Here is a 25,971-nt window from a genome sequence, read left to right as displayed (position 1 = left end):
AGTGAAAATCGCCATTATCGAGCGACTGTCCCCCACCATGGATTGAAAATGAAGTGAAAATCGCCATTATCGAGCGATTGTCCCCCACCATGGATTGAAAATGAAATGAAAATCGCCATTATCGAGCGATTGTCCCCCACCATGGATTGAAAATTAAGTGAAAATCGCCATTATCATAGGACCCATGTTTCAAGCCTCGTGTGTTCGATCTCGCCCCAGCCCTAAGATGCCCTTTTTTCCGTCTCTTTTTCTCTCAAGCCCACGGCCTGAACAAACGTTGTTTGTCAATAATGAACTTCAACTTACCAACAAATCAAACAGATTTCGTTTATGACACTTATCTGAACTGGATGTACCAAATCGTTTGAAACTTTACAAAGTGAATACGGAGGATATAAGGAAGGTCCCTTAAGGAAGGAAGGAAGGGCTATAATGGTGTTCAGAAACAATAATTTATGCTTTGATTTAAAATCACTTTGAAGACCAATCGAGATAGAATAATCGAATTAAAATTGGTCGCTTATCACTTCTCCCTTACGTTGGTCATATCGTAGGCACTGTTGGTGGCATTTGCTTTGATATCATTCTTGAAGTTTGCAGACTAAACAATGTTCGGTCAGTTCGTGACGGTCTTGACGGCATCCCCCCTCTGTCTCTCCGCTGAACGACCTCCGTCATATTCTATCTTTTTTCTACTTCCGTGTACTTCTGTCTTTCTATCTCTCCCGACTCGTCTTCGTGGTGGTCTTCTTGATACTTCTTGACGGCGTTTTTTGGCACCCTTTCCGTAGGAAAGTCAGTCCATTGGCCAAAGAAAGTCCATTGGCTGGCTCTGCCCAAGAGAACTCGAGTCTAAGCAGTCCGTACTCGTGATCGTGCTAACCAAAGCATGGCCTTTACTAACCGAGTCTCCTCTCTTCTTTTCCGATTATCGACTCCGGGAACGTTCTTTTTTTCTTTTGCCTTCGATTCGCAGAGTCGAAAGAGTCTCAACCGTTAATATATATATTTTTTATTATTTTCTTCCCTCGAGGCCTGGAATTATTTTCGGCGCCCTTCTCGAGACGCGTCCTCAAACTTTGATCTTGCATACTTAAGGCGTCATGAAAGTGTCACATGTATACCGAAATGGGAAAATACTTGTTAAACTTATCTCCCGGATATTTGGAAACTTTAACACGTGAGTATGGAGGTCCTTATGAAGGTCTTGACACTCGAGCAATCTCATTTCAGAGCGGAGAATAGTTTAAGAAGTATTTTCACTTTTTCGCGGATGAATTTGTAACGCTTTCGTAACACCTTAAATCTTGGCCTTGGTCTTGCATACTCTAATATTGCCCTCGCAATTTTCAGCAAGACGAGGGAAATGGAACTGCAAAACCAACGCCGAATTAGCTCATCGCTACCCTGAGAAAAAATCAATTCGATCGAAATGGAGGAATATTTCTTTGACTAGTGTCAGAGATATATTTTGTTAATTCGACCCAAATGAACTCAAATAAATTGACATTATTCCGAAGAAACGTTCCATTCAATTCATTCGAGTCCATTTGAATGAAATAATTATTTCTCGAATTACCGAAATATTCTTTCGATTCTGTTCGAGGAAATGTCTCTTTGGTTAAATTAATTGTTTCTCTCAGGGTGGACACTCGTCTCGAGGGACGTCGAAACGGGCACTCTTTTTCGGGATTCCTTCGGGATTCTCCAAAAAACCAGCTCGAGGAGCCGAATCGATGGATCGGGATTCGTGCTCGCGAACCCGAGAAAACGCGCTGCCGCCTCGACGATGTCAAATCTCGAAACAATAGCCCTTCTCTATGATTTTTTACAACTGCAAATTTGAAACAACATTTTAGTCGAGCGAGGTCGGGGGCAATTAATTCGAATTTTCTCGGCAATTTCAATAATACAGAATATAATATATAGGTACTTCAATTAAATCGAATGCTTTTAGATATTCAAATTTCGCGCCGGACTGAAGGTTTTTTTTTTTCTTTGAGAAAACGCGCTGCCGCCTCGACGATGTCAAATCTCGAAACAATAGCCCTTCTCAATGATTTTTTACAACCGCAAATTTGAAACAACATTTCAGTCGAGCGAGGTCGAGGGCAATTAATTCGAATTTTCTCGGCAATTTCAATAGTACAGAATATAATATATAGGTACTTCAATTAAATCGAAATCTTTTAGATATTCAAATTTCGCGCCGGACTGAAGGTTTTTTTTTTTCTTTTAGAAAACGCGCTGCCGCCTCGACAATGTCAAATCTCGAAACAATAGCCCTTCTCAATGATTTTTTACAACCGCAAATTTGAAACAACATTTCAGTCGAGCGAGGTCGGGGGCAATTAATTCGAATTTTCTCGGCAATTTTAATAGTACAGAATATTATATATAGGTACTTCAATTAAATCGAAATCTTTTAGATATTCAAATTTCGCGCCGGACTGAAGGTTTTTTTTTTCTTTGAGAAAACGCGCTGCCGCCTCGACGATGTCAAATCTCGAAACAATAGCCCTTCTCAAAGATTTTTTACAACCGCAAATTTGAAACAACATTTCAGTCGAGCGAGGTCGAGGGCAAATAATTGGAATTTTCTCGGCAATTTCAATAGTACAGAATATTATATATAGGTACTTCAATTAAATCGAATTCTTTTAGATATTCAAATTTCGCGCCGGACTGGTTATCTTTTTTTTGTTAAAAACTGTCAAAGAAGTGAACTTATCGAAAGATAGGCCAAAAAGTCTCAGGAAAAAATTCTGTGAAAAATTGAAAACTAGGGAATTATTTTTTGTGTCGAGTAAAGGTCCGTCGAGGAAATTCATTTCTTAATGTTATGCAGATTTTTGTTAGGCAGTTTCATAGAAGATAAAGGCTTTGCCGATCGTTCCGATTGATCGAGGGTCGATTTGATATCTCGGGTTACGCTAGCGTTCGGTGACCGATCAATCGATCGCTATCGATCGGGAAATCGAGTCGATCGAGGAATCTCGAGCGCGGCAGGGCGGAATAGGAGAAGGAAAGTATGGCACTTCATATTTTGTCGCGAGGAAAGAAAGGGGAGGAAAAGCGAGAGAAATGAGGACGGAAGTCGATTTCTTTTATCTCCGACGGACCTCACGAGAGAGAGGGGCAGAATTTTTATTTCTGTCTACAGGCAGAAAAACAGTCACTTGCGAAAAAAAAAAAAAAAAAAANAAAAAAAAAAAAAAAAAGAAATAATACATTTCTTTGAATGGTACCAAAGAAATACTTCGTAAATTCAAGGAATAATTATTTCCCTCGAATTAACTCGAATAAATTGGATGCAACGTTTCCTCGGAATTATGACAATTTATTTGGGTTCATTTAAGTCAAATAATTATTCCTTGAATTTACAAAATATTTCTTCGGTACCATTCAAAGAAATTGTTTCGTTTTTTTTTTTTCTTGCTTCCATGGATTCCTTTTCTCAGGGTAGACCAGAGAACCACCTGTGGACTCTAGTTGGCCCGTAAGTAGTCCAATGTAGTCCAAAGTCGTGCAAAGTAGTCCAAACTTGTACAAAGTAGTACAAAGTAGTCCAAAATGGTCCCGCGAGAACTTGCCGGCTATTCTTTTTCGCTCCATCTCATTTCCCCTTCGTTTCCTCCATCATGTAGGAGTTTTTGCTATGAGAAATTGGCCAGAATTATTTCTCTCACCTTAATGGACTCTAAATAATATTAATTAACAATTTGGGCAATTTAAATAAGATTTCGGGCGCTCACTGTGATTAAAAAAACACTATTTACTGTCCGACATGTATTTATCTTTACGCCCCTGCGTAAAGAACGACATTCATGTACATAAGTGCAGTTTTTAAAAATTTATTTATGGCCAATTTTTATTGTAAATACTCCGATGTTCATCGGCCCGATTTTCTCGCACGAGATTCCCCACGAACTGAATTTCGAGACCGCCTTGAAATTCGAAAAACCACCCAAAAAGTATATACAAAAATCACGGAAACCCGATAACCGATTTTTAAGAATTAAAAAATATATGTCAATTTCAAAATCTCTGCATTTTCATATTACCGGACGTGCTTAGGGCTATTTTTCCACTTTCTTCCGAATTTCCGTGGCAGGGAATAAATTATGAACTAAATATTTACATACACTTTTACATAAATATACGAGTCTAATGAGGATTTTTATTGCATTCGGTGCTCACATATACACTGAGAAAAAAAACGTCGCGGGTAATTATTATTAACAATTATTATTAATAATCCAATGGTGAACGTCGATTCTCACCCTCCTCTCCCTCTTTCTGACTCTTTCTTTCTCTCATTGCGACCCTCCGTACACTTAAGACTCTCACAAAGATGGACGCACGACACGGAGATACTTTAAGAGAATATGTTAAGTGCCATGCTAAGAGATCGACGAAAAGTCTCCGTACGATCTATTTGTTTATTCATTAATAATGTTTTCTTACGACCCACGTAGCACGAATCGCTCGCAGAAACCCCTTGGCGAATTTTTGTCCACCCCGAAGACCCGTAGACATTTTCTGCACGTCTCACATTTGTCCTATTCGAGCCGGGTGCTATATGGGTGTAAAGTCATGAATAATTACAATTGACAGGTTGAATATTTATTTTGGATTTTGCCCCACTGTGCAAGAACCCCCAGCCCCCCGCCCCCCGCCCTCAACAAATTGTTTTCAAAGCCCCGGAAAATTGGCGTCGCCAACTTTGCCATGATTTTGAATTTTTTAAGGGAAACAAGAAATCAGGAATGAAAATTTTGTATACTACACTATGTTGTTGGAATTATTTTCTACTGTCTTGGATTTCTTTTTCTTTTTTTTCTTTTCTTCTTTTTCATTTGCATTGGAAACGGTAGAGTCGGGGAAATTGTTATGCTCGGTGAAAAACTAAAAGGTTTTCGCTGATTTTCGTGGCGGGAAAAATGGAGGAATTTGAAACTCCTTGAAGAGGGATTTTCATTTCAAGTGGCGGGGAAAATGTCATGTGTAAAAAGTCTAAATCGTCGAAATGTCAACGGAGGTTTGTTGAAGTTTATAACGCGAGGTTTTGTCAGGTCGGTATTCAAAATTCCGCGATATTTACTTTTAAGGATTTGGTTTTGCAGAATTTTTCAATGTTAGGTTACAATCCCAACATTTGCACCGAAGCGTACCGAAGAATCCCTCGATTGTATTTGTTTAACCTGAAAGTGTTACTTGGAATTTTCAGGATACCTATTTGAAATTTGACATAACTTTGTAGATCTTTCGATTAGAGAAATCAATGCAAAACATTGTCGGGAATTAAGTTGCACTCCGAGGAATTGTATACTGATTGTCAATCTTGGGAATCGCACGAAATTCTTTAAAATGGTACATCTTCCATTTTGGATCTTCTCGGTGAGCAAATTTGGTGAGAAATCGTCTCGAAATTGATTTTGAAAAGTTTTGTCGAACCGAGTGTTCATTAATTATTTATATCGCCGCCGAGTAATGCCATGCATTCCGTGGAGTTGCATTAAGATTTGCAATTTTTGTCGAAATTACACGATGGCGCAGTTGGCAATCCTGCACCCTACCTCCGTAGATGTTGCTTTTCGTCGGAATCCTTCGCGTAACTTTGAATTGAAATGAATTTCCACAGGAAAGAGAGGACAAATATTGCGTACACGGTGCGTGTAGTCATCGTGAGCATGCGAGACCGGAGAAGAAGTACCATTTCTACATAGATTTATTACCGCAAAGAGCGTCCGTACATTTGTTTGTGGCGTAGAAAAGTAGACCAAAAATGGCGGACGCTTCCGATCGAGATATTTCCTCAGAAATCACTTCGGACTATTTTCTCCAAGTTCTGTCTTCTCTGAAACAATGGAACATGATATTGCAACCCGCAACACATCTTTCAAAACAGTCAAATTTAATTAAAAAAAAAAAGAAAAGAATTAACGATCAAAAAATGAAGAAAAATTAATTTGGCGATAAAAACTTGGTTGATATTTAAAATTATATAAATTTATCCGAGATTCAAAACATGGGTGACTTGAAAATTATTCAAGACAGCGAAGGGAAATTTTGGGGGAAAGGACGTATTCAAAATTCATGCATTTCAAAACTGTTAATTTGTTTTTATTCAAGGAAATTAGCTAATACCGGTATGAACAAACATTCTGGGGAATGGTGAAATTTTTATTATCGGAGGAGAGAGCGGAAAATGCACCGAAGGTGGATTCTCGAGGTGGAATTCGTTCAGCAGCGATCGAAATTTTGGACATTTTAGGAATTTTAGAAATTTCTCATTCCCAAAACCGCCACAGCTGATCAGGACCAGCAAACGAGATTAAATCGTCATTAAATCAATGAAAAGAAATTTTCTAAGAATGCCCAGTTGGTAGTCCAGTATCAGTGTCGAAGTAATGTTAGTAGTTCCGTAATGACAATTGAAAGTAGGTACTAATTACGCCAGTAGTTCCGATAACATCGAATTTCGCGCCGAATTCTCCCTCGACCGATTTTCCAGATTTCCTGAAAATCTGCAAAAATGCCAGCTCCAAATTCGAAGGCATTTTCCAAAGTGAAATAAGTCCCGAGTCGAGGAGAGAATTTCTCGAGGAACGGCCGCAACAATTTCTTTTTATATTTTTCTTCCTTCATATTCCATTTTTTCCCAGCGACCGATCCTCGTTCGGCATTCGTTTTTCTTTTATCTTCCGCTATATTCCTCAAAAACCCTCCTCATATTTTTTTTTTTATTTCCATTCCTGGGCATATTTCAGGCTCGACTCTTTTTCATTCCCTCGCACCTTTCTCTAATTTTCGACTCTGCGTCTTATTCGTTGGCCAAAATCCTTTTTCTGCATGCACGTCAAGACAAATCTGCGACATTAAAGGCGCCTCAACATTCGGAAAAAAAAATTTCCCGAATTTTTAACTCAAGGTTTGAAATTTTGTCAAATATTTTCTCTTCCCTTGAGGTACACACCGAGGGAAGAAAAATTCATTGAACCTCGAAAATATTTCCTTGAACGGTGAAAAAGAGACATTTTGAATTCAAAGAATAATGGCATAATTACTCGACTTAAATAAATTGTCACAATTCCGGAGAAACGACGCGATTGATTTATTTGACTTTATTTGAGTCCATTAATTATTTTCTTGAATTTACTAAATATTTCTTTGGTTCAATGACAATTTCTGGTTTTACCGTGGATTACTTTAATGTCGCACTTTTGCACGACTGTCCCCATGTCGGAAATCTGTCACCTCGTGTCATCTCCAACTGCTGAGAATTCGAAAACTCGGTTTTCGAAAACCTCTTCAAAAAGACGAAGAAATCTGTACATACGCCAATTGCACGCTAAGTGTCTGCACACGCCTGTCCGTTTGCTTGGTCTACTTGTGCAGCTGCGCAATTGTCATGAGTACCTTGAAAGGAAAAAGTGTCTCATTTGCATGTGGATGTGAAATTTGCAAAATTTTCGATTAAGCACCGCGACGACCTCCGTCGCGGAGTTTGCAAGCTTAAGCTGTTATGCCGATCGAAAGTCGACGTCCAAAAGTTGAAGAAGAAAAAAAAAGAATCTGAGGACCTTCAAGTTTTTCTTGAAATAAGTTTGCCGAAGTTATTTTCGAATTTCCCCAAATTTCGACTTTTGACACGGCGGGTTATTCCCTTCCGTCCCATCGAATTGCAAGTTTCGAAATTTGCTGAAAGAACTTTTTGGATACCTCTCGTGAAAAACATTTCTTCATTTTTTATTTCTAATTATTCTGTAAAATAAATTAAGGCTCTTCGGATTCAGAATGTTTGTTTTTTCCCCGCTGGGGAAGTAACGAGATGGTTAAAAACTCCTCACGGTGGGTCAAAATAAGTGAATAACCCAAAAACGCAGCTAATTTCGAAAAGAAAGAGAGCGCCCTCTAATTTTAATTAAGAGGGTCGCTCGATGAATTATGCAAGAATTAATTACATTTCTCCGAATGCAGATCTCGGACTTGAACAGCCAGGTGAACGATCTCCGAGGTAAATTGTAAGTACCCCGAATAAATTTTTTACAGATATTTCTTACTAATTCCATCGATATTTACAACATCAAAATGAGAAGCAGAATTAAAAACATTCGAAATAAATAACCAGCCGAAAATTTGCTCTCTTAAATCCATAATTATACAATAGTCGAACGTCAACGAAAAAATCGACCGAACCAAATTAAATATTTTGTTAATTCAAAGAATTTTACTCAGATGAACTGGAATAAATTGTTCGCAACATTTCTTCGGAATTATGAGAGTTTAAGGTGATATGAATGAGTTAGCATATATATATATATATGTATATATATGTTACGGTGAAACACCGAAATCTGGAGAATGTCGACTTTCACCGGTGAATGTCAACATTCACATAGTCGCTCCGTGTATGTCCGAAATATTTGCTAAATACACCGGTAAATGTTGACATTCACCGGTGTGTGATTGTCGACACACACTGGAGAGGGTCCGAATGTACAACAATGTAATGAAATATTCGATCTTTCACCGACGTATTTGGTATTTGTTGACATTCACCGGTGAAAGTCGACATTCTCCAATTTCGGTAATTCACGGTAACATATATATAAGAAACGAAAATCAAGAGTCAGAACCTAGCTTCAATAATGTAGAATACATAATACGCCAGCTCATGTTACCACTTGAGTATCCAAAATGACATTCCCACCAAAAAGGGTATAGATGAATTTTAATTTATCGACCTCGATTGAGTTCCTCACCGCCTTTCATATCATCTTAATTGAGTTTATTTGGGACAAATTACTGCAATTGATAAAATACTTCTCTGGTTCGATGAAATCCTTTTTCTCAGTGTGCGCGCGAATTGACTTATGAGGATGGAAACTCGTAGGAAACGTCATTACAATTTCTTGAATTTTTGTAGCATGAAGCCGACCCTGAAGAAGGTCTCCAAGTACGAGAACAAGTTCGCCAAGCTCCAGAAGAAGGCTGCCGAGTTCAACTTCCGTAACCAGCTTAAGCAGGTCAAGAAGAAGGAGTTCACCCTTGAAGAGGAGGACAAGGAGGTAAAGACTTAGTTTTTCTGAGCGAAAGGAAGAGAAGAACAGCAATGATTTCGCGAGACTTCACTTCCGCTCGGCTCGACCAAAAAAAAAAACATTTTTTCTAGGCTTAATTTAAAAACAAAAGATATTCTCCAAAAATATACGCGTGACTTATCCCTTCTCATTTTGAAGATTCCGGGGAGTATTCATTTCCAGCTTCCATCTGTGAGGATAAAAAAAAAAGTCAAAAGATTCGTGAACGCCGAAATTTTCATACCGCCAGCGAAGGTGGCTTTGAATATTTGTTTATTTATTTTTGTCAAGAGACTCGTCGGTCTCTTTGTCTTTTTACATCTCGTACCCAGACGTTTCTTCCCCCCTAGGCCAAATGATTTTTTTCTATTTCTCTTCTTATCAGGTTTTACCGGAACAACTCTTTTTCGAAGAGTCGTTACTAGGATGTTTGCATCGGGCCGCCATTTTGGTCTCGACTTTTTCCGTCGTCTTCTTAACCCTTTCAGTCACACACGTTTCACCCTTTCCCGGGGATTTTTCTGTCCGTTGTGTCTACTCGATGATAAAATATCAGTAAAAAGTATTATCTCCATAATCATGGAATTATTATTCATAATTTTTCCTCCGTCGATATTAATTCTGCACTTTTTGATATCACTCGATTGGTACTTACTTTCGTATTGCCATATGTTAAAATATATATCATCAGTATTATCAACATTATTTTTCCGTCTAATGGGAAAAATGGCGCCGGTTCGAAAGGGTTGAATTGATGAAATTGTATCCCTTGTATATAATGTACCGATTGATTAGTACATCCCCCACATCCTGTTCGTAGGACCTGCAATTACGAGACATTTGTACATACATGTACATGAATGTATATACCCTTCGCCCTGTAAATATAGTACATACAACCTGTACATACAAGCACATAGCGTTGATCATCCACATTTGCAATTTTGCATACGAAAATGCAAATGCGTCTCGCTTGGTTAGAGTTGTAAATTTTTGTGGCTTTGTCGACAAGTACCTCCACCCAATAAACACAAAGTAGTGGAATTCACGTTTTATAAACGGATAAAACACGTTTTTTTTTGCAACATACTTTATACGATTACTGTCGACGGTTCTACAACATTTCTCAAGGTGTATTCCACCACTTTTTGTTTATTGGGGATGGTCACAATGACTGGAGTGACTGAAAGGGTTAATCGGGCCGCTTGTTGTAAATTTTGGCAATAGTTGATTAGGCAATGTGTTATTCTCCACAGCCCAAGAAGTCCGAGAAGGCAGAGTGGCAGACGAAGAAGTAGTTTTGCAAAAACAGCATCTGATAAGAGAATCAGAAAGATGACAAAAAACAACAACAACAACATGCATACGATTACTATATCTATAATTCAAAATTCATTTATAAGTATCCACTCACACCCGCACACAGACACGCCGATTAAATTGTACACGTGAATTAGACCCTATCAACATTTTGACAGTCCTTTGACACACCCATCAACTTTGTTAATTCCCTCTCTTCCGGAAAGAGAGATAAAGATATTGTACTCCATATTTCTCGCGTGATACGAAAAGGGAAAGGAAATGTCAAAAAACGCCTCCTCGAAATTCCCCGCGAAATTTGAATCGACTTCGCGAAAAAGGTGGGAAAAAAAGAAAAATTCATGCCATCCCGTGGAGAAGAATTTCTCCAGTTGAGATTTAGGAAACCCAATAAACGGGCGTTTTGAAAACGCGGAAACGATTTTCGGAAAACCCTTCCCCTCGCGAATACAGTGAGAAAAGGAATTCATAGAACCAAAGAAATATTCTGTCTAGGTAAAAATATTCCTTTGAATAGTGCCAATGAAATGTCTTGACAATTCAGGAAATAATTCTTTGACTCTAATAAACGCAAATAAATTGTCACAATTCCGAGGAAATTTTGCATACAATTCATTCGAGTTTATTTGAGTCACATAATGATTCCTTGAATCAAGGAAATATTTCTTTGGCACTATTTAAAATATTTCTCTGTTTCGATGGAACTTTTTCCGCGGTGTAGGATTTATCCTTTTTATCCAGTCTATTCTCATCGTCTTTCGGATTCCGAGGAAGCGACAGGATTTATATTTTTTCTTTTAATTCTATTCCTTTTTACAGCGATTGAAGGGCTCGAGATGAAGCCGTGGAGAATGTCGCTTTATTATTTACATTTATTTCATCGATCATTCTTTTTGGATACTGTGTTTTATTATTTTTTTATTACAGATAAGAGTCCGGGGTTGTGATATCACTTCTGCTTTTTATTTCTCATTTTCTACAGGCATTTCATTTACATCTCGCGTGACTACGTCACGTCGAGCCCTTCAATTTTCATCGGCATGCCAATCATTTCTCATTCTTTATCATTTATTTCTTATTCTTCATTTAACAAATCTCTTTCGATCAGCAGAATGTACTTTTCGTTCGGGGGTGGAGTGATTTTTAAACAAATGTACGCGTTTGGAGGAAAGTAAAGGGCTTCCGGGGATTTTCAAAAGGAGTCCCAGAGCTTTGAAAGGAAGTTTTCGAAAATCGATCCACCACTCGGAAGAGTAACTTCTGCAATTTGCATAATGCACTTTCTCATGCCGCTGGCCGCCTTCGTGTATGCACTGTTGCTGGTTTCTCGATGTCTCTTCCTCTATTCGCGAATCTGCATGGAAACAAAAATATCAGATTCTGTACCATCCCGGCGGAATATCGGATTACCTTTTGCGAAAAAGATCATGGAAGAGAAACCTACTGCCGCTCGTTTTTATCCAGTATATTTCCATCTCTAAATCGCGCTGCACCTAGAAAATAAAAAAACAAACTGAATTTCAATATTCCTCCCGAAGTAATATTTCTCATTATTACTGAATCTACAATATCATTTCTTCCTACTCGTGGCTAAAATATTCTCTATAGATAATATGGAAAAGTGATATTTTTCATTCCATATTCACCTCGATGTTTCCTCTCTGCGATTTATTTTCCGAATTTCTTCGCCTCGCTCGAAAATGTTCAGAAAAGATATTCATAAGTTTTGTGAAAATTCTCCGAATTTCCCAAGTACCTCGTGAATTAACGGAAATGAATGAACATTTTTCACTGGGCAAAAGTTCCTGCCGGGGAAAAAAAAAAAAATTCTCCCGAATCTTTGTCGCGATATTAACGCGGAATTAATTAATTAACGCATTAGGCATCATTAGCGGAAGATAATCGCGTAGTTCGGACGAAAATGCCATAAGAAGGTGAGGAATGGCTTGAACCGTAAATATAAACATATATATATATAAACAGATTTTCACTTTTTCACTCTTCGTGACATAATCGCAACAGCGCTTTACTCACACGAGCCTATTCTTTTTCTACTCCCTGAAACTCTTCCACATTGAGAAAAAAAAAAATGAGTTTACTGAAATAAATAAATATTGCCGACACATATACTGATGACAGAGTGACATATAATCACAAGAAATAATTATTTTATCGAAGAAAAAAGTGGTATTGATTTAAATTGTCGTCGATTTAAAATCTTTACTCAATCTGAGATTTCTTTGGACGCATTTCATCGCAGGACTTTGTCGCAATTCATATTTCTTTGAGTAAACCAAATTTTTTTCTCGGTACAATGACTTCACTCAACTCTATTCTCTTCTCTCTCTCACTCATACTCGTCCACTCACTCTCTCTCTCTCTCTTTCTCTCCTTCTCTTTTTCTCACTTTTCACGCAGATTAAGGCAGCAGCGATTTTGTTATTCTTTCAGGCCTGATCGAAATATGCGATTTTGAGCAGATTACTCAACGAGCTGATATTTATCATTTATCCCGAATTGTTACTCACATTGCGTTCATAATTTATCTATTTTATCGCGGATACTGATTTTTTCGAATTTCCACCCTGCCTCGGCTGTCAAGCTTAGCTATATGTGTCATCAATGTGTCGTCTTTTGGGATTCCAGACTAAGAAAAAAAAGTTCCATTGAACCAAAGAGATATTTCGATGACGCAAAGAATAATGATTTCACTCGAACTCGAATAAATTCCGAAGAAACGTTGCATCTTATTTCTTCGAGTCTACTTTAGTTAAAGAATTATTATTTGAATTTAGAAAATATTTCTCTGGCTTAATGAACATTTTCTTTTCTTCTAAGTGCATACACGTCTAAATGAGAATTAACTGTTCGATAAATTAAAGCCAATTCGATGTTATCGAGTCACGAAAAAATTGGCTAGCTGAGACGATAATTCTTTTATTGAGTACAACGGATTTTTTAGTCACATGAAAATTTTCAGTTTATCTCAAATTTATTGATAGTTAATATCCAGACGTGTGTGGAATCGAAAGTTGATAAATGTTTTCGTCAACGCTACTAAAAGTGCGCGCGAGGCTTCTATCAGAATTATTATGGAAATATGACATCTATTTATTATATTTATTTATTTATTTATTAAGTTTTCTCAGTTAGAGGCCCCGCGAGCGGCGTAATTACTCGTTAAGTAATTCATGCATTATTAATCACTTGTCCTTGTCTAATTTGACTAATGACATCGCTCTTTTTGCATTATGTTCGCAGAACGCGACAAAAGAAAAGGTAATCGTTTAGCAGCTCGACGTGTAGACGAGAGAATGTGTAGAATTGGATGACTTTGTTAATGCGCGATGATTTTTGCGCATGTCGAAAGGAAAATATGAAAATCTGGAATGAGAGTGGTTATAGAAAGTTAGGATGTAGATCGCATCTTTAGACTATTAAGGTGATATAGAAGTTGAATCAAAGAATCTCGTTTGTGACAACATTATATATAAGGAAGGTATTAACACTCACGAAATTTTAATTTTCAAAAAAATTAATTATGGCCACTTTCATATCACCTTAAATGATTAAGGTCGTCCAGGAGCCTGCTTGTACCTCGATTTACATCACGCTGTAGTGTGGCTTATCTTTTGACATGCAAATCATTCTTACCTTCAGCTTATCCCACAGATTTAATTATTGCCGTGATTATTTTCAGCATTTTTCTTGCCGCTCGTATGGACCCGGAAATAGATAATTAAGTGCATAAGAATTAAGGTGCAAAACGTCGGGAATTTGGCAAAAGAAATTCTTTGAAAAAAAAGAAAACATACATATTCTCTGGCAATACATATTATCGTTTTGACTTTAACTTTTCCCCAAAATTGCGAGTTTAATTAACACCGTAATTATTTTCAGCCTTTTTCTTCTCGTCCGGTTAGATCTGGAAAAAGGAAATAAAAATTAAGAAGATTAAGATAAAATTTGGAACACTCAAAAATCAAAGAATGGGGATGTAAAAAATTGTGAAACATTTTATTTACATTCTTTGGGTTCAATTAATATTGGCTCCACTTAGTCACGTTTGATCCATCATGAATGCAAGTACTGCAAGTATTTAGCGGGGAGAGTCTATGAAATTGCGAGTCAATTACCGAAGTTGAAGGGAAGGTTCTCTTGAAACTTCGTCTTATCAATGCCCCTCCAAGAGGAAGATAACTAAATCGCGGCATTTGGAGGTTCAATAATCAGAGATATTGAGCAATTATTTTCCCCCGAAAAAAAAATCCCTAAATTCCCTAGGCGACGTTTTCCACTGAGTGTTCCGTGCTTAGCGACTTGGCAGGAAGACTTGAATGGAACGGAATTCAAAATTTCGGATTTTTTCTTATTCATTTAATACCTTTCTTGAACCTTTCACATGGCCTTCATTCTTTCTGGCTCTGGCAATGAACATTTTCATTAAATGGTTATATCTCATTAAGGTGTTGGGAAAGTGGCGTCAAAGAGGTTTTAAGGTGAAGTGAAACATCCTTCAAATCAGTCGATTCGAATACAACACTTTTTCTTTAAGGGTATTAGACCAAACTGTCCGAAACTTTGACACATCACTCCTGATCATCTAAGAATTTTCCTGACACATTCAAAATTTGGATTCTTCAAAAAAATTTTTTAACTCAGTCCAGACCAGAACCAAAATGACGTCGAGCTCTCATATTTCGATCAGTATATAATTATCGAAGGCTCTGATATGAGAATCGAAAGGGTCAGGACAATTTTACGACAATTTAGAACACTCTGGTAATCGATAAACTCGCATTTGAACGGGATAAAGGCAAAAAAAGTGTTGTATGCGCTTCTTTGCTAAAACGATGGTAATACGAGGTCTCGGAGTGAAAATTTAATTGACCTGGAAATCACAGATGGCGCAGGGGGTCCCTCCGCAGTCAATTAGGGCCCCAGAAGGCATGAATCCAGAGGATTTCTGGAGTTTTACTTCGATTTCTTTATAATTATTGTACGAAAACGACAGGTGGAATATGCCATTTGGTACAATACACAATATAATTCGACCCAGCTGTCGATATAAAAACGAACGTCGGCAACGTAGGCATTTAGAAAAATCATCTTTATCGACGTTGATCAAGTTCCTCAACGTGTTTCACTTCACCTTAAGGAGGAGGAGGAATTAATATCGCTTTTTTCGTTCATCGTCAGCGGAAAAAAATGGCGAAGGAAAGATCAATTCACATGAAAATCTTCAATTCCATTCCAGTTCTCTTGCCAGGGAGCGTGTTAACCACCCGCGCGCAAGAAACCTCCATTTTTTTAAACGAACCGTTTCATCAAATATTTCTTTCGATTTGCAGAAAAAACCGGACTGGTCGAAGAAGGGAGAAGAGAAGAAGGTAAAGGAGGAAGAGGTCGAAGCATGAAAAGCCCTCCATTCACCGAAACTTCCGACCAATCAGCCCTCGAGACCGGAGTTCCAGTTGCTTTTTTAATCGACCACGTGATACCAACCCCCAATATCCAAAGAAAGAACCCCCCGAGTGCCGATTTTTCGAAACGCCCCGTACCTTCGAATTCTCACCTCACAAATCGTTTTTATATCACCACATTGAATTTACGATGCCCTGTAATTACCCCGACTGCCCCGTGTCATTAGACATTAGTATTTGTACCTCCATGACATCTGATAAAGAGTGGCGAGTTTGATCATTTTTCCAGCAATTTTTTCTCAACTGCAAAACGCGGCCATTTTGGATTTTCGTTCCTTATCCAGGTTCCGCTAAATTCGCCGCTCTTTATTGGATCCGAAATTCTGTCGCATTGTTCCCCTAGTATTTAGTATTGTATTCGATTTTCGGTATCCCGTGGTTGTCCTTTGTCTCTTCTTTGTCTCTTTGTATCGCGTAACAAGCAGATAATAACGAGTCGTTTTCATCTTTGTCTTCGAAGATGTCTTCACGTTTCCCGAAACGCGGCTCCATTTTCAAAGCGTCCGAGAGCTGAAATTGTTATATTGTAAAGCAAAGCACGTATGATAATGAAAACCTTTGTGTAAATAATCTCACCTTGCCAACCCTAGATCGACTTTTTCCTTTTTCGACGCCTCCCCCGCCAAAAATTTCGAAAGACTGTCTGCATGAATTTAAAAGAATAATAATTTAATAATTCGTACACACTCGACAAAATTTTACTATTATCAAAGATTTGACCATTATCGACGAAAGACTCTCTACGTGAATTAAAAAGGAAATATTTAATAATTCGTACACGCTCGACAAAATTTTACTATTAACACCGATGTCGGTTCTTTCGGAATTTTAGCCCTGCAAGTTGTCGATACCGAGATAAAAACATTTTCTTAATTTTGAGAACGCGACGTAACGACAGCTTTTCACTTTAGTCATCGATTAGAGTTCGTAACCACATTTTATTGTAATATATTACCCCACAATAGATTGCTACTATGTACGAAATATCCACACGGTACACACAACAGAATCAATCTTGTTCCTTTGTAAATGACATTTGTTGCCCACTTAAGGCGATGTGAAAGTGGCGTCAAAGAGGTCTCATTTAAGAGACTCTTCTCCAAACTGATAATGTCAATATTTTAAGACTTTGTTCCTAGTAATCTTTCCAATTTTTCATAAAAAATCGAATTTCACGGGTGTCGAAACCTTCCTTGTAGCTTGTATATTCGACATGTAAAGTTTGTAACGATTAGGGTACGTCCAGCTTTGAGAAAAATTTCATGAACTATTGACCTCTCAGACGCCCCTTTGATATCCCCTTAATCTCCATTTTCTCCCGTAATTTGGGTTTTTATATGTACCCTGGTGATAATGCACGACTCGCACTGTTTCCCCAGAAAGACTGGTTGTAGATATTCTCATTATGTGTAAAGAAAAAAAAAAAGAGAATGGAGATACACATTTTCATATTTCAGAGAGAGAGAGAGCCCTCTTCGCTGCTGGTACGTATTTATATAACAACGTTTGCGCTTCGAAAAAATTCCCTACTCATTTTATATCGATTATGAATTTAGCTGTTACGTGATTCTGCAATAACGCGATTCGTTCGTTTCCATGACACTCGTTGAAAGCATTGCAAATATTAGGCAACTATATCATGGGTATACTCGGTAAAATCAAATATTTCTTTGAAAGGCGCTTTTGGGTATACATGAAATTTAAATAAACATATCAGGTTTTCTTTTTACGGTAAGGCGTCACTATGGATATTTGTGTAATTGGATATTTTCTGAAGAAAATGTTGAAGTAGCTGAAGACCCGAAAATCCTACCCAATGAATTTATATTAAATTATAAATAATTACCTTTGAGTAACGATCATGAAATACGATCCCACCAAAAAGGGTATAGATGAATTTTAATTTATCGACCTCGATTAAGTTTCTTTCATATCATCTTGAGGCGTTAAAATAGCCACTCATAGTAAATCGACATTTTTTTTATCAAACTCGAAGTATCCGAAGACCGAAATTCTGCAAATAAAAAATGTAGTACGTGAGTCCAGGTTTAATATGGCTTCATAAAAGCTTACTTGGCAGAAGCTTACTTGGCAACAGTTAGGTATGATCTGAGTTGAGCCAACACGTACATTTAGTATGAAAATTGCTCCCGGAGTGCTCCAGCACTCACTTTAGAGACTCTATGTAAAGCACATACATATTAGATGCGACGTCTTCATTGGAGCCATTGTTGGGAGGCCATTACATTATGTATTGACAATTTAGACCGTTTCACCGACCCAGGAATTGAGAGGGGCAATTTGGATCATCAGATTTCGGTTCGTCAAGAGTCCCATTGTTGAATTTCCGAACTTTGCCGTTGAGAAAAATAGCAGGTCGAGATTAAAATTCATAAGAATTGCGATAAACTTGCTCCTGGGAAATAGAAGCGATAACAAAAATTAGTAAAGGAACTCGTATTACATATATCTAGGAAATAAATAATGATATAGGTTGAAGAGTTCTGGGAATGAAGGGATACGAGTAACCCTATCACTGAGAATAAATAACGTTATCTCGGTAATAAGACTAGCGTTATTACCGATAATTCCGCAATCAATACCGGAAATGTTTACTTACAAAGTCGAATGTCGATATCGGAACAAATCTCGAACACTGTGAATCGCATTCGCGATTCTTTGTCTTCACGGTAGACGGTTGTTCCTGAAAACGAAGAAAATAATAAAACGCCCTATCAACGTATTTTAATTAAGAATTCCTTGTCAGACTTTTTGAAGAGTGAGACCATTCTTTGAGATGCCCAAACGCTTGAGGACATTTTTCGAAACAGTAATTAAGAATAATTGAGAATAATTAGCTCATTGACTGCTAAGCGCTTTCGACGTATGGTCGAAATTCGTCGACCGTGCAAGCAATAATGGACCAAACGTATACACTAGTTCTTCGAAACAAACAAATTTGGTGAAGTAAACAAAAATTCGGTTCGCTCGAGCGAAACGTTTCCGAAATTAACCGAATGCAGTAAATCAAAGAATTTTGTAAAATAAACGAAATTTTCTTCATTTTTTTTTTCTGCGCGCAGTCAAACGGTTCGTAATACCCAATAATATATAATAATAGTTACTTTTAATTTAGAAGTTCCATTTATAAATGATAGTACAGTTGTGGGCCCTATTCCATAGAAATCCGTTTTTACCCGAACAACGCGGAAAGGAGCAGAAGGGAAAACGATTTCCTCGCAACGTCGTGGGGGTTGTTTTTTGTCCCGCCATTCTGCTAGTAGATCTCAATGTACACCTGGGCAGCTTACGACAATTGCAAAATACGCGTGTACTCCTGTACTTTGAGCATCGAAACGGCCATTGCGGCAATCCGGCACATCGCCATTGGCGATTTTCCGTTTCCATAGCGAAAGCGCGATGGAAACGAATTGCGCCCTCGACGCCGGTCGAACTTTATTTCAATGGAAACAGAAACGGGGAGAACACTGCTATTTTTTTTCCCCCGTCGTGGTCGGGATCACGCGATTCAAACAATCGAAGGCGATTTCGCCCATTTCCCCGGAAAACCGTTCGATCGCTTTCCCATCGTGCCTCGAATGACCGGAGGTTCGTGTTTCAGGAGCGAGATCGTGTTATGCCGGGAAACCTAATTTATAGTCGCCATGTTAACAGGATTTTCGGGTATGAGACGATCCATCGGCCCAAGAACATATTCACGGGCCTGTGGATATGGATAATTGCGCGGGAAAAATTAAAATCCTAATATGGAGAATTAAGGCAGTGCGAAAGTGCCGTCAGAGGTCTCGTGAAACTTTTCTTTGAATTGGATACACCGAATCGTTTCAGTTTCTACAACGTGAATTGGAAGGTCCTATGATGTAATTATCGATTTTTTTTAATTTGTTCGTAATCATTTTTAATATTTTTATAAACGTGAGAGTTGCTTCAAGTTTCAGAGAATTAAGGCGATGCGAAAGTGCCGTCAAAGGGGTCTCGTGAAACTTTTCTTCGAATTGGGTACGCCAAATCGTTTCAATTTTTACAACGTGAATTAGAAGGTCCTATGATGTAATTATCGATTTTTTTTAATTTGTTCGTAATCATTTTTAATATTTTTATAAACGTGAGAGTTGCTTCAAGTTTCAGAGAATTAAGGCGATGCGAAAGTGCCGTCAAAGAGGTCTCGTGAAACTTTTCTTCGAATTGGGTATTCCATATGATGAATTTCGATTTTTTTTTTAATTTGTTCATAATCACTTTTAATATTTTTATAAACGTGAGAGTTGCTTCAAGTTTCAGAGAATTAAGGCGATGCGAATGTACCGTCAAAGGGGTCTCGTGAAACTTTTCTTCGAATTGGGTACGCCGAATCGTTTCAATTTTTACAGTGTCAATTGAAAGGTCCTATGATGTAACTTCGATTTTTTTTGAATTTGTTCGTAATCATTTTTAATATTTTTATAAACGTGAGAGTTGTATCAAGTTTCAAGTCGAGATTTCAGAATGTCGACATTGAAATTACGGTTAAATTCGCGGTTTTTAAATTTGCTAACAAAGAGATCTCGTGAAACTTTTCTTCGAATTGGGTACACCGAATCGTTTCAATTTTTACAGTGTGAATTGGAAGGTCCTACGGTATAATTACGATTTTTTTTTTAATTTGTTCATAATCACTTTTAATATTTTTATAAACGCGAGAGTTGTTTCAAGTTTCAAGTCGAGATTTCAGATTATCGACATTGAAATTAGGGTTAAATTTGCCCTTTTTAAATTTGCTAACATTTATAAAATACGTCGTTTTCGGCTATTTTCGTCAATTTGAGATGCGAGGTTAGGCACTTTTCAACCGATAGTGCTATTTTCGGAATGAACAGCTTCGCGCCTTCGCGCGGCGTCAGGTTTTGTAGGTTAGGTTCCTCCAGGAACGCGTTTCGCGCTTTCCCGAAAAATTTTGTCTAATGGACTCGAAAGGCTCTCGCAGGGAAGGATCGATGTTCCGTATATCGAGTAAATGCCAACGGGGACGTGATCCGACTGGCAGTTCTGACGCGTTGCGAAGGATTTAGTAATGGCGACCGTAATTCAGGATCCGTCGTGCCGAGGACGATGGCTCGTGGCAGTTTCGCGTGTTTTATGGGCTGCACCTCGAAAAAATCCCCCGAAATGACCCATGCTCGTCGACGATTAGGCCAGATGCATCGGATGAGTATGCAAATGGGGAGTCTCGAGTAATGTCCGCGACGTGGCTTAGCTGGCATCCCGAAATTAGTTTCAAACTCGTGTTAATTACATCCCAAATTTGCGACGCGATCGGATACTTTTAAATACACGGATTCCCCAACATTTTCGCTTCTTTCAATTCTCCAACATGGTAAAGGGATATTAAATCGTATCTCAAATTTCCGATCGGGTACTTTTCCATAGACGCATTGCGTAATTTTTGTCTACTTTTTCTTTTCTCTTTCCATTTTCCAGCATGGTTACGTAATATTAAATTATATCTCAAGTACGCGACACGATCGGATACTTTTCTTTCGATTTCCAGATCTCTAAATGATTTCGAGTATGAAAATTCATGATTCTCTGAACGAGTACCCCCTCGGATCATGTAATATTAAGGTGATGTGAAAGTGGCATCGAAGAGGTTTTGTTTATTAAACTTTTCCCCCAACTCGATTTACCGAATAGGTTGAAACTTTACAACGTGAATAGGGAGACTATAAGGAAGGTCCTGAAGCTCATGAAATTTCAATTCTTTTCAAAGATGTTTATAGGCATTTTAAAAATAGTTTATAGAAAATTAAATTTCGCGAGTTTCAGAACCTACCTTAGGGTCTCCATATTCATGTTTTAAAGTATGAAACGATTTGAGACACCCAGTTCGGAGAAAAGTTTTATCAACGATTGAGCTTTTGGATGCCACTTTCACATCCCCTTAACGGCGTTCGCCACCAAGTGGGGACGATGACTTCCACCGCTAGATGGCATTGGCATCGAATTCGGTGGGAGGTAACCAAAACGTACTTTCTCGCTCGGATGAGGGAGACGCGACGCATAATGGGCAGTGTTTAGCAACGGGCGAAAAATGTGTGTGTATTTTGCACGTATACAACTCACACAACGGCTAGACGCCTCTGGACTAGGCGCCGAAACGTGTGTGACCCTCGGCCGCACGCACACGCAAGTTGGACGCTCCGCCTAGAGTCGGCAACGGTTGCTAAGGAATGCCCAAATTCCGCGCGAGAAACTTGAAAATCCTGAAAAAGGTGCTCCACGGGGACAACGATTTTGAGCGTATTTCTCAACCGATTGAGCTCAACGAGTGCTCGTTTTAAAGATAAAATGTTGACGTGTGTTTATATGGGAGCGATTTTCGATCGAGCACCTCCTTCCTAGGTAAAAGGGCATTGAAATTATGTCGTTGCACTTTTTTATATGAAAATGACCACTTATCGAAAATCGCTCCCATATAAACACAGGTCAACATTTCATCTTCGATATGAGCACTCGTTAAGCTCGATCGGTTTAGAAATACGTTCGGAATCGTTGTCCCCGTGAGGCCCTGCAAAATCGCTGGAGTGGTGAGCGCCCTTAAACAGTAATTCGAATGTCACGCGAGTGTCTTGGAAACTGATGTACCAAAATGACGGTTAATCTCGTTACGGATATTTCCCAATTTTCAAATTGATTAATAGAATCCCTATTTGTCGAGAAAAAGTGAGAAATGTCTAAAGAGCAATAGGTTCCAAGTAATGACACTTTTGGGCCCAGGAGGGTGAGGCGCCACCAGCGGCGGAGCCACCACCACCGGAACCGGCACCTCCGGCAGAACCTGCACCTCCACCGGCGCCTGAACCTGCGCCTGCGCCGGCTCCTCCACCCGCAGGTGCACCGGTTCCGGTCGGTGGTCCGCCGCCGACTGAAGTCGTCCCGCCAGCGGAAGGCGCTCCAGCACCAGCGGAAGGCGCCCCCGCCCCAGCGGAGGGAGCCGCCCCCCCTGCAGGTATTTATCTTTCTGTCATTAAATTTACCCTTATTCAAATAAAACTTTATTCTATATTTAGTATTTTATTTATCGCTCTCTTGTTAAGGTGAAGTGAAACACGTCGATTAACTTGATCAACGTCGATAAAGAAGATTTTTCTAAATGCTTACGTTGCCGACGTTCGTTTTTATATCGACAGCTATACCGAATTATATTGGGTATTGTACCAAATGGCATACTCGGCTTGTCGTTTTCGTACAATAATTATCAAGAAATCGAAGTAAAACTCTAGAAATCCTCTGGATTCATGCTTTCTGGGGCCCTAATTGACTGCAAAGGGACTCCCTGCGCCATCTGTGATTTCCAGGTCAATTAAATTTTCACTCCGACACCTCGTATTACCATCGTTTTAGCATAGAAGTGCATACAACACTTTTTTTGCCTTTATCCCGTTCAAATGCGAGTTTATCGATTACGAGAGGGTTTTAAATTGTCATAAAATTGTCCTGACCCTTTTGTTTCTGATATCAGAGCCTTCGATAATTATATACTGATCGAAATATGAGAGATCGACGCCATTTTGGTTCTGGTCTGGGCTGAGTTAAAAAATTCTTTTGAAAAATTCAAATTTTGAATGTGTCAGGAGAATTCTTAGATGATCAGGAGTGATGTGTCAAAGTTTCGGACAGTTTGGTCTAATACCTTTAAAAAAAAAGTGTTGTATTCGAATCGACTGATTTGAAGGGTGGGTGTTTCACTTCACCTTAACGCATTGTGTTTGTAGCGGTAAACCTAACCTTTTTATATTCCGAGGGTAGGAAGTTTCACGCTTAAATAGTCTCTTTGAAAACCGTCAATACGCATTCCTTTTTATGTAAATTTGTAATTAACCTGGTTTTACCCACTTTTACCTGATTTTACCTGCTTTAGAAGGTGCACCCCCAGCAGGAATACTTTTAAAAAAAAGTGTTGTGTTCGGATCGACTGATTTGAAGGGTGTTTCACTTCACCTTAACGCATTGCGTTTGTCGCATTAAACCTAACCTTTTTATATTCCGAGGGTGGGAAGTTTCACGCTTAAATGGTCTCTTTGAAAACCGGCAATACGCATTCCTTTTTATGTAAATTTGTAATTAACCTGGTTTTACCCACTTTTACCTGATTTTCCACGATTTTATCTGATTTTACCTGATTTTACCTGGTTTAGAAGGTGCACCCCCAGCAGGAATACCCTTAAAGAAAAGTGTTGCATTCGAATCGACTGATTTGAAGGGTGTTTCACTTCACCTTAACGCATTGCGTTTGTCGCATTAAACCTAACCTTTTTATATTCCGAGGGTAGGAAGTTTCACGCTTAAATAGTCTCTTTGAAAACCGGCAATACGCATTCCTTTTTATGTAAATTTGTAATTAACCTGGTTTTACCGACTTTTACCTGATTTTCCACGATTTTATATGATTTTACCTGGTTTAGAAGGTGCACCCCCAGCAGAGGGAGCCGCGCCACCGGCGGAGGGCGCCGCACCTCCCGCAGAAGGAGCTCCCGCGGCGGCTCCAGCGGAAGGAGCCGCTCCTGCGGCACCTGCGGACGGCAGTGCGCCGCCTGCGGAAGGTGCTCCCGCAGCGGCACCTGCAGAGGGCGCAGCGCCACCGGCCGAGGGCGCCCCCCCTGCGGAAGGCGCAGCCCCCGCGCCCACCGAGGGAGCTGCCCCTGCGGCTGCACCCACAGAAGGCGCCCCTGCACCTGCACCTGCAGCGGAAGGTCGGTATAAGGCCTTATGCAAAAAACTCCCCCCTACGAAAATTCCAGGAAAATTCTTGTATTTCTTGCATTTCTTTTTCGTTTTCGAATCAGGTGCACCTGCTGCCGCCCCCGCACCTGCGGAAGGCACGGCTCCTGCGGCGGCTCCCGCGGAAGGCGCGCCCCCCGCGACGGATCCTGCAGCCGCACCTCCTGCAGCCCCTGCAGCCCCTGCAGCTCCAGCCGCCGATGCACCTCCAGCAGCTGCACCTGCGCCCGAGGCGGCGGCACCGCCTTCAGAAGCTGCACCCGTCCAAGGTGCGTGAGCTGAATTTTCCGCGAAATCTGAATCTGAAATCTGAGACGAAGTGTTTGAAACGCTCTTCTTTATGGGGAACGGTAAATACTAATTTTTACCTTTTTTTTATCTTCAGCACCTGCGTCGTAACTTCCTACCTGGGAAAGATGGCGGCCCCCGAATCTCTCTACTTTCCGCTTGTCGACGTCGCAAGTTACACACACGGGACTGTCGTAAGAGTGCACCTGCGCTTCGGGTGTGCAACCGAGGCGCCAGGTACTAATCTCCATGCATGGCCAGGTGGATGGAAATGAACTCACCTGCGAACTGTACCAGGCTACTATCGCCGAGGAATGATCGATAGTGTCATCTTCGAGGCGGCTGGAGGGGACTCAGCTTCCCCGTGGACCGACGACACCGCCGCAACTATTGTTAATGCTACGAAATCATTTTCAATAAACTCGTAAAAACTAGTCGAGACAGAACCATTCGTCTGCGAAAGTTACGCCTCCCTGATTTTTACATACATTAATAAGAAAATTAAAAACACAAGCAATTAGTCTCATCCGAATAAGTTTCAAGATTTCATGTATATGTTAGGGTTCTGGCACCATCGCCGATTTCCTTTTTAACGGGGAAAGTGTTGGCTCCGAATGATCGATGATAGCAGAGGTGTTAGGTTAAAGTCCTGACATCACCGCCGATTTTTTTTTTTTTTTGTTAAGAAGTTTTAACTAAAAATGAAGAATAAAAAGGTGTTTGGCGGCGAATGACGCGGCGGCGGCAAGGAAGTCGCGCGCTGATTGGCTGCCGCGGCGGAGACCACGTGACCACTATACGCAGCGCAGAAGCCCACCGCGCAGCCGAGCTGCGAGCGCGCGCCGCGCCGACTTTGAATCGCGCTCGCGACTCTCCGCTCAGTCTCGCCCCGGCGCTCGCGGAGAGTGGATCGTTGTAGCACGCTTCGGGCTGAGCCGGTGTGGCACGTGACGAGTTGTCTAAAGAGCTGTCGAAAAGGAATAACAAACTGGCGTTTCCGTTTCTGCCACCGGGAG

At 39.7% G+C, this 25,971-nt stretch overlaps 1 protein-coding gene across 22 annotated transcripts in view; it reads left to right on the top strand.

Moving 5' to 3' along the window:
- The window catches only part of LOC105697208 (troponin I), a 50,727-nt gene extending 25,326 nt beyond the window's left edge, over positions 1–25,401 (top strand). For 12 of the 22 annotated variants that reach the window (XM_012420322.2, XM_012420321.2, XM_012420317.2 and 9 more), the window contains 9 exons: positions 7,984–8,027; positions 8,933–9,074; positions 13,668–13,685; positions 15,758–15,796; positions 17,347–17,373; positions 22,658–22,895; positions 24,352–24,639; positions 24,733–24,936; positions 25,053–25,401. In XM_012420322.2, the coding sequence (XP_012275745.1) occupies positions 7,984–8,027; positions 8,933–9,074; positions 13,668–13,685; positions 15,758–15,796; positions 17,347–17,373; positions 22,658–22,895; positions 24,352–24,639; positions 24,733–24,936; positions 25,053–25,066 (1,014 nt within the window). In that variant the 3' untranslated portion in view covers positions 25,067–25,401. Of the gene's footprint in view, positions 1–7,983; positions 8,028–8,932; positions 9,075–13,667; positions 13,686–15,757; positions 16,894–17,346; positions 17,374–22,657; positions 22,896–24,351; positions 24,640–24,732; positions 24,937–25,052 lie in introns of those variants that run through there. The other 10 variants (XM_023433683.1, XM_023433681.1, XM_023433682.1 and 7 more) reach the window with 7 other exon arrangements.
- Positions 25,402–25,971: the final 570 nt, after the last annotated feature.

This window comes from Orussus abietinus, unplaced genomic scaffold (genome assembly GCF_000612105.2).
Source record: "Orussus abietinus isolate OABI.00-Male unplaced genomic scaffold, Oabi_2.0 scaffold172, whole genome shotgun sequence".
Lineage (NCBI taxonomy): Eukaryota > Metazoa > Arthropoda > Insecta > Hymenoptera > Orussidae > Orussus > Orussus abietinus.
The sequence above is the reverse complement of the archived record's forward strand: the minus strand, read 5'-3'. Positions and strand labels throughout refer to the sequence as shown.